General features: G+C 53.0%; 1 protein-coding gene and 1 long non-coding RNA gene across 4 annotated transcripts; both read left to right on the forward strand.

The window, feature by feature from the left end:
• Nucleotides 1–936: 936 nt before the first annotated feature.
• LOC110152297 (uncharacterized) lies at nucleotides 937–3,863 on the forward strand. Of its 2 annotated transcripts, none has more exons than XR_002318331.2 (2): nucleotides 937–1,285; nucleotides 1,449–3,863. It is a non-coding gene; the product is annotated as an uncharacterized lncRNA (long non-coding RNA). The 2 variants fall into 2 exon arrangements; XR_002318332.2 differs by having other exon boundaries at nucleotides 1,485–3,863.
• Nucleotides 3,864–4,451: 588 nt separating this feature from the next.
• Nucleotides 4,452–9,803, forward strand: COX4I2 (cytochrome c oxidase subunit 4I2). 2 transcript variants are annotated; one of them, XM_020915939.2, is made up of 5 exons: nucleotides 4,452–4,529; nucleotides 5,648–5,729; nucleotides 7,066–7,230; nucleotides 8,040–8,171; nucleotides 9,562–9,803. In XM_020915939.2, exons 2-5 carry the CDS (start codon nucleotides 5,648–5,650, stop codon nucleotides 9,696–9,698), a joined length of 516 nt encoding a protein of 171 aa, XP_020771598.2. In that variant the 5' UTR covers nucleotides 4,452–4,529; the 3' UTR covers nucleotides 9,699–9,803. The 2 variants fall into 2 exon arrangements, with proteins under 2 accessions (XP_020771598.2, XP_020771600.2); XM_020915941.2 differs by having other exon boundaries at nucleotides 8,142–8,171.
• Nucleotides 9,804–14,394: the final 4,591 nt, after the last annotated feature.

Raw genomic sequence — 14,394 nt, forward strand, 5'->3', positions numbered from 1 at the left:
TGGACTGGTTGGATCTCCTTGCAGTCCAAGGGACCCTCAAGAGTCTTCTCCAACACCACAGTTCAAAAGCATCAATTCTTCGGCACTCTGCTTTCTTTATGGTCCAGCTCTCACATCCATACATGACTACTGGAAAAACCATAGCTTTGACTATACGGACCTTTGTTGGCAAAGTAATATCTGCTTTTTAGTATGCTGTCTATATTTGTCACTGCCATGGGTGCCTCTCAGAGAAGCCCCCACTTAGACCATCGCATTCACCCTCCTGGTCCCCAAGCAGAGCTTGGGTGTGATTGGCGTTACAGAAATGTGGAAACCAAGGCCATGGAGGCAGTCAGGAAGGGGGCTGAAACCAGCAGAGGATGGATCTGGGACTAGAAGCCCAGCAGTGGGCCTCCCAAGCGCTCAGTTTCACTGCCCCTAATATTAACCTCGAGGTGCTTTGCATGTCGTTTGTATACACCTGCCCAGCTCACAGGTGGTGGTGATGAGGACCCAGGATCCTAGGCCCCGGGATTCCAAAACAGCAAATTGTGACCAAACCCCACCCTCATGCCCCATCTCCTGGCTCAAGGAGAGTTCGGGTGCCCTTCCTGCGCCCAGAGTGTGAGGGCTTCGGTGCCCGATAGGGGAGCGCCTTCGCCTACTCTGCTTCTGCGATGATCGCCTGGAACGTGGGGTCTCCAGCTTGCACCTCAAGGACCACCTGGTGAGGGGAAGGACCTGAGCAGGCTGGAGGGGGCGGGGCCCCAGGGATCAACGGGACGGGCCAGTGAGACGGTCGGCGCGAGGCGCGAGCGGGCGCGCACCGGAGGGGAATGGCAGACCTGGCAGGGCCTCGGGGGCGGATCTTGGGGAAGGAGGCGGGGCACTGAGGGGCGGGCTTGAGTGACTGACAGGGTGGGGGCGTGACTAGCGCCTGCTGCGGAGACTGCAGTGAGGGGGTGTTTCCGCAGATGACCGAAAAAACAAGGCGGGAGCCAGGGCGAGGGTTTAGCCAGTCTTGGGAAGGCAGTGCCAGAATGACAGACTGGCCAAGGGGCTGGCCCGGGCTGAGCGATTAAGGACGAGCCTCAGGGTAGGGGCGGGGTCGGCGGGCGGGCTAAGCTAGGCGAGCCGGGCACCGCCAGGGATAAATGACGCGGCTGGGACAGGGCTGGAGACGGTGGAATGCTAGCCAACGAGGTAGAGTCCAAAAGAGCGGGCACAAAGACTGCCCGAGGGACTAGGGAAGGATGACTGGCAGCTCCAGGACGGGAAAGGAGGGAGGAGACTACGGGCGTAGGTGAGTAGTGTGAGAGACAAGACAGGTGGCAGGACTTGGAATAAAGGCCGCTTATGGGTGGGGCCAAGGGGCCATGAGTGACAACATGAGGTTGTCACTCATGGCCCCTTGGGGTCGGCCTCAAACATCTCCCCTGCAACTCTGAGAGGAATTGCTCTTCCAGCTGAACATCTAGGGCTTCGTGCATTTCATGCCCCAGGTGTGGTGCAGAGACGTCAGACCTGCCGGAAGGAGGTTTCCATCTTCCAGGCCACCGGTCCCAATGAAATCCAGCCAAGGGCGTTCACCTGCTTCCGACTGCACCATGTGGGTCTCTCCTAGGACCAGGAAACCCGCCACTAGCGATTGTCTCCGTGGTAGCCCTGGTTCGGCGTCGGTTCTGACTCGGCCCGCCTGTCCACAGTTGCAGAAGCGCTGTCTGGACTGCTTCTTGGTGTATCTCCGGGTCTTCGAGCGATGATCTCCGAGCTAGCGCTGCTGCCCGGAGCCGCCCGAGGCCCTGAAGGCCTCAGTGTTCCGGAATTACAGTGTCTGCTGGGAGTTGGCGCGTCAGCAGGCATTCCATCTGGAGAGAAGGATAGGGATCGGCTCTTTGTCGTAGCCACGCCTCTCTGTTCACTGGCCCCTCCCTCCGCCCAGCTGGCCCCACCCACTTAGTGCCACCGCCCCTGCTCTTCCCTGGCACCCCTCTAACTCGCAGTCCGTCCAGTCCTACTCTCAGGCTCCAGCCACCCGCCATCTCCAGCCCAGCCCTTGGCCTCGTCCCGCGTCCTTCCCCGTCCCAGGCTCCCCATGTTCAAACGGCTCCAGGAGCTCCCCAGGGGCTGGGAATATGAGTCTGCGATGCGTTGTCCAACACAACAGCTCTTCCTACTTTCGCCTTCGGGTGCTTTCTCGGTACCTCCTCTGGGCTGCGAGAATGAAGGTGGTCCTGCATGAAATCTGAATTGGGCGAGGGGAGACGGTCGTACCAATGGGATGCTGAGATCGTGGCTCGGGTCCTTTTGTCTGGGCAGAATCTCAGGGGCTCCCTGAATCTGATCAAGTGAGTGAGAGCTGTTCCTTTCTGTACTATGGGCTCCCCTGGGGAGGGTTGGAGCCACAGGGCCTCTCACCTCCCATTCCTGCTGTTTCAGAAATCTCAGCCTGCATTTGCATAGAGGACCCTTTGCCCTGAGTGGGCTGTAATACTCTATCTGGAGTCCGCCTTGTGCCCACCAAGGTTCCCAGGGAAGACTCCTACTCCCTGGTCCCCACACCTCTGAGTGATCTGTTTTATGGAAGAGTCTGACTATTCCCAGGTTCCAGGCCTTAAGACGCTGCTGGACATCACCCCCCAGATGATCCTGCTGCCCTATGTCAACCTTGAGCTGCCTGGAGCCTGCCATCACCCCATCACCCTCAGCCCTTGGGCTAGCTTCCCAAACAGATGCTCTTTGTCACAGCATCACCCCACATCTGGAGACTGGAGTTCCCACAGAGGCGGGAGTGAGAGACGGTAGAGGAGAACAGAGGATTGAGTTCTCCAGATGACTTCTCTTGGGAGGCCTGTGAGCTCTGGGGAAACTGAGGCTCAGAAATCGGGCTGCTTGGTCGCCATCGAGGCAGCAGTAGCGCTGCCACTCACAGATCGGCCACTCACTCCAGTGCAACCAGGCCTGGAAAGTTGTGATGAGACTCCAAGTGTATCCTCCCCAGGCTGCCTGAAGGTGGATCTTCCCTCTTCTTCTGTCCTTAGGCCTACTCTTCAGGACATCCTGGACAGCATCCAAGAGGTGAGGTGATCCTCTTGGGGTTCTCTGAATCCCCTTGATCACGGGGAAGGGGGAGCAGCAGTCCCCAGGAGTAAGCAGGGCCAATCCTGGGTGCTGGGGTCTCTTAGACATCCAGGAGACTCCCACACTGCCTTCTCATCTCCCAGAATGGAGGTGGCCTGCATCCTGCCCACTGTAGGGTCTTTCTCTTCAAGGCTCATCTGCCTCCGGGGCAGTAAGCCCCTTCTTCCAGGCAGTATCTAGAGTGGGTCTCTATGGCCTCACTGGGCTTCAGGAACCCTGATGGATGATTGGGTGCTCAGCACACCTCACTTGACCAGAGCTTGGACACCTAGAAAGCTCTAGCCCCAGGTCACAGAAGGGACTCACAGCCTTCACTCATCAGTCCAGCATCAGTATTCTAACAATCCCAAGCCGCATTTACTGAACTCATGTTCTGCTCCAATAAACCACACCACTCCCCAGTTTAACTTTGTTGGCCTTCCATCTTTAAAATAAAATCTGAGATCCACACCATGACTTCCGAAGCCCTGCTTGGTGTTCCAATCTCTCTCCAACTTTCTCCTTTGCCCATTACAATCTGACCAAGATGGTCTCTCTCTATGCTTTGAACGCATCTGTGTTTTCCTGCCTTTGGGTCTTTGCCCAGGCCTCTTTCTACTTGGAACTAGATTGTAAGCCCTATAATGGCAGGGACTGTGTTCAGTTTTGTTCAGTTTTGTTTCTCTCTAAATCCTCATGTGTTTAAACAATAGACAATAATGCCAGCTCTAACAGGTCTTAATAAACAGTCCTGGAATAAATGTGCCTGATGCTTTTATATTGATGTATTTAATCTTTACACAAAGAAACTCAGGGAGGTTTAGCCTTTTGTTGAAGGTCACACGGCTGAGTGTTGAACCCCAGAGGGAGGGGTTTTCACCTGTCATTGTGAATGGGGGCATGAGTGCCAGGTGGTATACCACAGGCCATCCCCAAATTCTAGATGCCTGTAGCTTCCTGCAGCAGGAAGCATTGGGTCTGTGCTGCAAAGCTGGCAAGACTTGGGTCCTCAAAAGCCCTCTGAGAGTATTCCAGGTAGAAGAACAGCAGTGAGCAGAAGTGTGAAGGCAAGAAGACCCAGCTCCTGGGACAACTGGACTCAGAGGGCTGGGCCAGCCCAGGACACACAGCTGGGTGGATCCAGGGCTATATCAGCTGGTGGTCTCCAGAGGCCGGACCCTGATGGGCAGGGAAATCGAGGCATGGGGTCAGTGTCACCGTGCAATCCCTCTCCCCAGGCTGTGGGTGGGAGCCCCCAGGGACACGGGCTGGGCGTTTGCAGGCAGGACGTTCCCACGCGGGGGCGGCCCTGGGGAAGGCTGTGGGGCGGGCCCGGGGCAGGCGCCAGCGATCCAGTCCCTCTGCAGCCTCTTCTGTTACTTGCTCTGCAGACCCGGGTCGCATTCTGGCTCCCTCCAAGCTGCAAGGTGGGTGAGTGGCTGGGGAGAGCCCCGGCTGCCCAAACATGGGCCAGTGGGGGTTGCGGCTGGGACTCTGGCTTTCATCACCCCGTCAGGGCCTGTGGGGTCGCTGCTATGGAGGAGGATCTGGGGGCTGGGGGCTACTGGCAGCTCAAGGGTGAGGGGAATTTTCCTCTGTCCACATATGGGGCACTATCTCTTTCCTCAAATGTAGATTACTCCTTCCCCCTCCCCACAGGTGGGGCTCTGTCATCCACTTATCACTGATGAGTAACCCTTCCTTTCCAGATGTGGGGTGTCTGTCCACTTTCCACATATGGTACACCCTACCCTCTCTCTAATTACTGGGTGCCCTTCTCTCGCTCTCTAGATGTAGGGGTCCTTTCAGTTTCTGGAAGTGGGATACCCTCTTCTCCCCAGATGTGTGCCTTCTCTTCCTACCTCTGACCCAGTTTGGGCTTTGTCCACCTCTGAATCTCCTCTTCAAGGCCCCCCTGCCCACCCTGCTACCCCGCCCCAGGTTGCCAAATCCTGATTTTCTCTGGGGATAGGGGGTTGGGCTCGTCTGGCCCTCTCCCCCACCAGGTCCAGCAGAGCAGGCTTTCCAGGCACGTAGGCAACCAATTATGGCAGGCGGGGGTTGGGGGGGGGTGGCGGGGCAAGCCATCTGCAGGAGACCTTGGCAGATGGCCCTGTAGCAAGACAGTTGTCCCAGTAACTGCTCCCTCCCGACCTGGACTCCCACTCTGTTTCCTCTGGGGGGCAAACAGCTGAGGGAGCTTGTCTAAGCTAGCCACCCACTGTGAGCTGAGGCTGGAACCAGAACCGAGGCTCCCAGATCCAAACTGTTCAGGCCCTGACTTAAGAGTTAGGCCTCGTCCCACTTCTCAGATGGCGAATTTAAGCCCCAGGAGGGGGCTCCAAATGTCTAGAACCCCTATCTACCCCCATAGGCATATCATACAAACTTAGAAGGGGGCGGGGGCTGGAGATGACCTTGATATCCTGGAAATCATGCCCTTCCCGGTCACCACACCTGTGTAAACCTTGTGTCTCTGTCTGGGTCCTGAGGGGAAGGGCAGAGGGCAATGTGAGGGCAGGACTCACCCCAAACCACGCCCCAGATGTCCTTCAGAGCTGCCTGGAGCTTGACCCTGAGGAAAAGGGGCCTTGGAATGCGAGGGATCCACAGCCCAGGAAGCACCGGTAAGACGTGGACATGCCCTCCCTTGCCGAACTCTGAGGCTCAGGGCAGGGGTCCTGTCTGCAGGCTGCCCCTGGTCCCTTCCATGCTGCTCTGGGCCTGCCCTGAACCATTTCCCATAATCCTGGTCCTTGGTGGGGGGAGGGGGGCGGCCACGTTCCTCCAGGAAATAGCAGCCCCCTCCCCAAAGCGTTCTCAGGGCCTGACGGCTGTACCTCAGGTTCCTAAAGCCTTTGTGTCTGGAGGCAGAGGATGCTGACAGAACCTTCTGTACCTTTGTATCCAAGCCAGTCAGAAGAAAGAGGCCTAAAGAAAGAGAGACTTGAGCCAGATAGACGGGCCTTCTTGACCCTCTGGAGAATGATGATAGATACATTTATTGAGCCCTTACTGTGTGCCTTGAGCTGGGATCGATGTTTTGCACAGATGAACATATGTGGATTTCAAAGCAGCCACGTGAAGTGGACACTGTGCCATTATCTCCCTTTCTCAGATGAACAAACAGGCCCAGAGCCGGGACTCTTTTTCCCAAAGCGGTTCCCACGCTCTCTGGGCAAGGTGGTACCAGTGCCCTCCTGGAGGGCATCCCATGTGACAGTAAACAGAAGAAGCTTTACGGAGACTCTTCTAGGGCCCAGCCTTGTTCTGGACACTCACACGGAGCCCTCGAGGGCTAGGCTATCAGGGAGAGCTTCCAGGCATGGAAGTGAGAAGTGAAACCAACATCTATCAGTGTAAATTATGTCTGCCCGGGGCCCGGGCATTATCTTGAAGCTTCCACAATAGTGTGAGATAGGATCGCTTAGTATCCCCACTTTCCAGATGGTGGGCCACACTGACGTAAATAGGGCATGTCGGAGCTGGGGTGGGGTGGAACTGGGGTCCCGCGACTCCAAAGTCATGCTCGTGACCACTCACTAAGGGCATAGGTCTAGTGCTTTGCAGTTTGCAGAGCAGTTTCCCACCTGCCATCCCAGGTTCATCTCTCCGAGCCTTTCTCTGCCCATTGCCTTTGCCTGATGTGCCCTCCCCACCCCAGATCTTCCCAGAGGACACAGGGTCTGGAGCCAGAGGGGCTGAACTGCCGCCCTGGCCCAGCTCCCTCTTTCTCTGTGGATTTCAGCAAGTTCCTTAGCTACTCAGTTTCTTCCTCTGTAAGATGAGAATAATATCACTGTCTCAGAGCCATGCCAATGAGTCAACTCGCCCAAAGGCCTTAGCATGTTTCCTGGCACACAGTTTAAGTGCTCAATACATGCTACCCTCTTTGTTAATCTTATGGTTGGTGCTGGGATGTCTCAGGGGCAGCCTCATCTCCACTCCTCCCTGTGCCCACAGCCCACGGCAAGGAGAAGATGCCCCCCTACACTAACTACCACGCCCAGCGCTCCTACCCCATGCCAGAGGAGCCCTTCTGCACGGAACTCAACGCTGAGCAGCAGGCCCTCAAGGAGAAGGAGAAGGGCAGCTGGACCCAGCTGAGCCACGCCGAGAAGGTGGCCCGTAGGTCTCAGGGTGGGGATGGGGGTGATTTTGCAAAGAAGGGCCTGGCCTGTTAGGGGGCAGCCGGCAGGGAGAAACCCTGGCCAAGACAGCCAGAACAAACTCCCCCAAATACTCAAATGCATACCTGAGTGGTGAATTTCATTCCTTTGTTCATTCACTTTTTAATTCACGCAACTGTTTGAACACTGATGCTAGGTGATGCTGGTGACACAGAAGTGAATCATGGGGAGGGTTCCTGCCCCTAGGGTGCTCCCAGTCCAGTGGGGGAACCAATGCAAATGCAGAAAACTGTAATAGAGGATATGCTGCTGGGTGAGGTGTGTTCACGGGGCTGTGAGAACCCAAAGGAGAGAGAGAGATGCAATCCTGGTAGGCTTTCCCGAGAAGGGTTGTTCTAGCTGGCCTTGGATGGTGAGGGGGAGGGGCAGCTAGGCAGTGGGAACAGCATGGGGAAGGATATGGGAGCTGGAGAGCATGGAGGGTCCTGGGTTTCACTGAGTCGTGTTGGGGGGATGGAGCAGAAAGAGGCAGGTGAGTTGGGTGGGAGAGCAGGGGTCTGGCGCTCGGAAGCAGGAAGGATGTGTGACACCAAGTGCTGCTCACCGGAAGTGCCCCCCCGGAAAGCCTCGAGCCTCATCATCAGCTCCTAGCCATGCTTTGCACACAGTAGATGCTCCGTAGGAATTTGCTGAATGGACAGCTTCTGCTGCAGGGAGTGGGGTGGCTGGAGGTCCCCGAGGCCAAGAGTTGGCCCAAGAATTGGATGTATCTGAAGCCCCTCCCCCCCACCCCCCACCTGCCTCCAGTGTACCGGCTCCAGTTCCATGAGACTTTTGCAGAGATGAACCGTCGCTCCAATGAGTGGAAGACAGTGATGGGCTGTGTCTTCTTCTTCTTTGGATTCACAGGTCTGCTGATTTGGTGGCAGCGGGTCTATGGTGAGTGGCAGTGCCTCACCCAGCCACAGTCCTTCCATGCCCTTGTGGTCACAACCATCAGCCAAGTTTTGATAAGTGAACTAATCTAGTACTCATCTGAAAAGTTTTTGAAAAGTCCTCCAGCATGATGTAGGGTGAAGGGCAGAGCATGGCTGCCTGGGTTGGAATGTAGGAACTCTGCCTCTCTGGGTCTCAACTCCCTCATCTGTAAAACGGGAATAATAGTGCCTACATCTCAGGGTTCTTGTGAGGAGTTATTTATTTATTTATTTATTTTTCATTTATTTTTATTAGGTGGAAGCTAATTACTTTACAATATTGTAGTGGTTTTTGCCATACATTGACATGAATCAGCCATGGATTTACCTGTGTTCCCCATCCTGAACCCCACTCCCACCTCCCTCCCTCTTGTGAGGATTTAATGAGAGGGCTGTAGGCTAGTGCCAGGCACATAGTTATGAATGGCGTTGTTACTGATTGGTTACTGATTGCTGTTATTAGCCATGAACTTTTCAACATATTGTTTCAGCTGTCGTAATATACAAGAGCTTAAACAGCATAGAAGATGGTTTCTTATGCTTCTCCCTTCCTTAACCCCAATAAAGCTGGCTGAGGGGAAGCATAAGAAACTATTTCATCCTGGACACTTCCCAATAAGTTGGAACAAACTCAGTACTTATAACTATGGTGGTGGTGGTTTAGTCACTAAGTTGTGTCGGATTCTTGTGACCCCATGGACTGTAGCCTGCCAGGTTCCTCTGTCCGTGGGATTCTCCAGGCAAGAATACTGGAGTGGGTTGCCATTTCCTTCTCCAGGGGATTTTCCTGACCCAGGGATCGAACCTAGGTCTCCTGCACTGCAGGCAGATTCTTTACCAACTGAGCTACCAGGGAAGCTATGGTAGCTATCATGTATTAGGAGCTTAATATCTGTCCCGCATTCTGCTAATTGCATTATAAATACTAACAAATTCAGTCTCCACAAGCCTAGTGGACAGGATCTGTTTTTGACAGGTTAGGAAACTGGGGTTCAGAGACGAAGTGACTTGTTAAAGGTAACGCAGCAAGGGAATGGTGGAACTGAGATTTGGACCCCAAAAGACTTCAAGTCAGTGCTCCTCCTATCCTTGGGTCCCAGAGTAGATGAGGAACCTGAGTCTGAGAAAGGGGAAGGGCCTCGCCCAGTTCCCCCAGTGAGTCCAAGGAGGAGCTGGGGACAGAACCCGGAGTGCAGCTTTAGTGGGGAGTCTAGTGGGGGATGGAGAGAGTGGGGAGGGGGCCTCAGGGCAGGGCATCTCGACCCCGTGCCTGGACACCCTGACTCAGTGGGAGGGGGTGGGCCTGGCATGGTCCCATATGCCCCTGTTCCTACCTGGTTCCTTCCCTGCAGTGTTCCCTAAGAAGCCCATCACCCTGACGGATGAGTGGAAGGCCCAGCAGCTCCAGCGCATCCTGGACATGAAGGGCAACCCCGTGCAAGGCCTGGCCTCCCGGTGGGACTATGAGAGGAAGGAGTGGAAGAAGTGACGTGGAATCCCGGTGGCTCCCCCTGCAGCTTCACCCTCGTCCAGAGGCCTCTCCCCTCCCTTAACCCCAATAAAGCTGGTGGCTCTCATCTGCCTTTAGTCCCCACCACAGTCTCTACCTGCCATAAAGCCTACATTATACTTAAGATTAGGCAGGACAGTAAGTGAGGGGCAATAAGGGGCAATAAGCCCCTTGCCAGGACCCCACTTATCAGGGAGGGCTTCCCGGAGGAGAAAGGGTTGGGGTTGAGCCTTTAGTGATAGGTGGGATTCGGAATGGCAGGAGGGAGAGGGAAGGCATTCCAGGTGGAGGGAATGGCTTGAGCAGGGGTAAAGACACTCCTTTATTCTGTCAGTTAGCAAATATTACTGGGTATCTGCTGTGTGCCAGGTATTAATCCAGGCCCTGGGGATGCAGCAGTGAACACAACACACAGTCTCTGGCCTCATGGAGGAGGCGCTTCTTTATGTGTGTGTGTGTGCGCGCGCGCGGCCATGGCAGGGGAGACAGGAAAGGGAATAAGTCCGTGCAGTACACAGTGTGTTACACTGTAGTCAGTGCTATGAGGGAACAAAACAGGGCAGGATGAAGGGGCAGAGCTAAAAGGGGCTTGGAGGGTGGTAGGTGAAGCCTCTTAGATGAGGTGGCAAATGAGAAAACAAAACAGCAAGTGAAAAGATCTTGAGATAGGATTTTAGTTTGTGGAACATCAAGGAGGCCACAGTGACTGCAGCAGAATGACTTGGAGAATTGTAAGAAGGTGTGTGCTGAGGGAGAGGGCTGGTCTTGCGGCAGAAAGCAGATTATATAGGAACACACACACACACACACACACACACACCAGAACACACACACACACACACACACACACACACACACACACACACACACACACACACACACACACACCAGAACCGAGAAAAGACTCCTTTCTTCTTGGTTTGTCCCCTCCAGCACCCCCTACTGGCAAAGTTCAGCATCTCACTGTACAGGCGACAAAGCTCAGAGTCGAGCTCAATGTCTTAGAACAGGCACTGGGGTGAGTTTGGGATGGAGAGACAATACATTGATAACTGGCTCAGCATCTTTGGGAAACTCTTGACCAGGCCAATAGGGAGCTTTAGAGCAAAAAATGAGGAGTCTTGTATTGGGAAAAATTGACCCATCCCTAGAGTCCCACTGTGCTCAGTCCTTGGCTAGGAGCAGCCCAGGGGGACACTGGCCTTGGCAGGAATACTCAGGAGCTCTGAAAGTGTAGCAGCCAGAGATGGTCATACACCTACCCTCCTCATAGCAGGTTCTCTTGAGAGACATCTGAGGGACACACATCCGTGATACCCTGGATGCGGGAACTAAGATCCTACATGCCGTGCAGTGTGGTCAAAAAATGAAAATAAATAAAAATGAAAAGAAGTCCAAGATTGAAGTGTTGGTAGGACTGGCTTCTTTGGATGCCTCTCTCCTTGGCTTGCAGTTGGGTTCCTTCTCACTGTGTCTTCATGTGGTCATTCCTCTGTGTGCATATCCATGGTGTTTCCATGTGTGTCCAGATTTCCTCTCCTTTTGAAACTATTTATTTACTTGTTTGGCTGCACCAGGTCTTATTTGCAGCATGTAGGATCTTTGATCTTCATTATTGCACATGGGACCTTTTAGTTGTAGTATGCAAACTCTTAGCTGAGGCATGTGGGATCTAGTTTCCCGACCATGGATCGAACCTGAGCCCCCTGCATTTGGATTGCAGAGCCTGAGCCAGCGGACCACTAGGGACGTCCCCAGATTTCTTCTTCTTATAAGGACACCAGGCAGATCAGTGAGGGCCTTACCCAATGACGTCATTTAAGTTTATCACCTTTTTAAAGGCCCTGTCTCCAAATACAGCTTCTCTTGTGGCTCAGCTGGTAACGAATCTGCCTGCAATGCAGGGACCTGGGTTCAATCCCTGGGTTGGGAAGATCCCCTGGAGAAGGGAAAGGCTACCCACTCCAGTATTCTGGCTTGAAGAATTCCATGGACTGTACAGTTTGTGGGATCGCAAAAAGTCGGACATGACTGAGCAACTTTCACTTTCATCTCCAAATACTGCCACACTGGACATGTTAGGAGTTAGAGCTTTGACATATGAATTTGCAAGCAACACAAGCCAGCCCATAACACTTGGGTTTAGGGTTATTTGCGTGTCTCCTTGTTCTGACACCAGCAGGCACCCAACACGTGTTCTTCTCATGACAGAACTCAGAGACTCCTGAGGGGAGAGAGAGATGGTGGGGACCCATGGTACTCTGAAAGCCCAGGTTCAGAACCAGACACAAAGAAAGTCCTGTGGCTAAAGCAAGTCCTGTGGTGTGTCTATTACAACTGCTACATTCCAATCTCCCTTAAAACTTAAAAGCATGAAACAACCATTTCCTTAGGCTCACCAATTCTGTAGGTCAGGAGTTTAGGCAGGGCACACTGGGATCTGGGCTTCCCAGCTGGCTCAGTGGGTAAAGAATCCTCCTGCAATACAGGAGACACAGGTTCAATCCCTGGGTTGGGAAGATCCCTTAAAGGAGGGCATGGCAGCCCACTCCAGTATTCTTGCTTGGAGAACCCCATGAACAGAGGAGCCTGGCAGGCTACAGTCCATGGGATTGCAAAACTTTCATTATTGCCAGGTAAGTGTGGAATTCCAGGCTCCCAATGTGTTTCTCCACTGACACTGCGGGGAGGAGGGGTGGCAAGAGAGGGCTCATTAACTGGCAAGCAGAGATGAAAAGTCCTGCTCCCTTGGCCTTATCTCACAACACCCCACATTGATAGTGGGTAGTCAGGGCACCTTGAATCAGGGTGGAAGCCTAGGGTCCACACTCACCCTTTGTTGATGTAGATGGTCATAATTTTCAAAGTTCTTCTTTTCCCAGTGGTATTTGGCTGGAGTAGAGCTGCAATCATCTAAAACTTCTATCTTGCTAGAATGTTTCTCTCCTAATCCTTTGAATAGAGAGAGCTGGCTTCACTTGGGGCTGTTTTTCTTTTCTGTGCCCACTGGCTTTTTTGAGTAGCCTGCTACAATGTCTTCAACCCCAAGTCTGGGATCTCTGAGACAGAAAACCCAGAGAACTCACCATTGTGTTGTTCCTCAGGTTCTCAGTCCCCATCCAGCCTGCCTTCTTTTTACCTTTCAGGGTTTTCTTATGCTTGTGGCATATACAACGTCCAGGGATTTTAGTTTTACTTAGCAGGAGAAATAGAGGAAAGCACATCCTCTCCATCTTCCTGGAAGTGGAAGTATAGAAGGGGCATCATCTGTCCTGAGGGGTGTCCTCCAGGCCGCATTTTACTGATTGCCCTCCCATGTATCACTCACTGTGTTCCTCTGTCCCCTGTATCTTCCGTTCAGCCGTGGTCACATTTAGAGGCTCTGGTCAGATTCAGATTTGACTTTTTGGCAAGAGTATTTCATGAACGTTCTTTTGCCAGGAGGCACACATGATGCCTCGCCGTCTTTATGTGCCATTTGCAGGCTTCGTTGGTCATTGTGTAGATTCATTAACTCATTAGGGGTACAGATGGCTTCCACATTATCAAAAGATGTCAACCTCAATTAGAGGCTTGAAAATGAAATTTTAAAGTATGGGATACTATTTTTCCATTGGCCAGATTGACAAAGATCAAGGAGTGTTAACAAGGATACTGGCAAGGGTTCAGAAGACAGAGAGTTTCACAGGATGCCAGTTTTGGATGTCTCCATCAAGATGACAAAAGGCCTGGTAATTCTACTTCTATAAATAGCCTGTGGATACACATGCACATGCGCAAAATGATGGATCCGTGAGGTAGCCCAGACGGTAAAGAATCTACCTGCAATGCAGGAGACCTGGGTTTGATCCCTGGGTCAAGAAGATTCCTTGGAGGAGCGCATGGCAACCCACTCCAGTATTCTTGCCTGGAGAATCCCATGGACAGAGGAGCCTGGCGGGCTACAATCCATGGGGTCGAGAAGAGTCAGACACAACTGAGCGACTAACATTACTAATACTACTACACATGTACATGTACAAAATGATGGATCTGTGGAGTTGTTCACTGCACTGTGGTTTAGATTAGCAAAAGTGGAGAACCATCAGTGGTGCCTCCCTCAAGCAGAATTTTCCAACTGACATGCTACCAAATTTTTCATAAGTTGTAGTAGATGTGATGGTGCCCCACCATGTGTCTTCAGACCACCCTCAAAGGTCATGTGCAGCTTTGGTGGACAGTTTTCTTTCAAGAAACAGGTACCTGGGTCTTCTTGATCATGGGTGTATGCTTGGCAGGTAGGAAGTGCCAAGTACTGAGGATAAATGACCTAGGAGCTGCCCTAGGCAGATGAGGAATGGGAGTTAGTATAGAAATACCTCGTGTTCTTGCCTTTAGAATGCTCCATGGGTCTATCAGTGGATCCTCTGAGAAGAAGCCCCATTGCCTGAGGTGGCAGGTTACTCATCATTGCAACTTCTGTTGATTTCCAAAGTCCCTCCCTGATCACCCCCTGATTCACTGTCCCCACTGCCCTGGGATCACCATTTAAACTACTTAGACTTAACTTAGTGTGCATGCTCAGTCATGTCCAACTTTTTGCGACCCCATGGACTATAAGTCCATGGGATTATCTCAGCAAGAATATTGGAGTGGGTTGCCATTTCCTATTTCAGAGGATCTTCCTGACCCAGGG

Source organism: Odocoileus virginianus, chromosome 9, assembly GCF_023699985.2.
Source record: "Odocoileus virginianus isolate 20LAN1187 ecotype Illinois chromosome 9, Ovbor_1.2, whole genome shotgun sequence".
Lineage (NCBI taxonomy): Eukaryota > Metazoa > Chordata > Mammalia > Artiodactyla > Cervidae > Odocoileus > Odocoileus virginianus.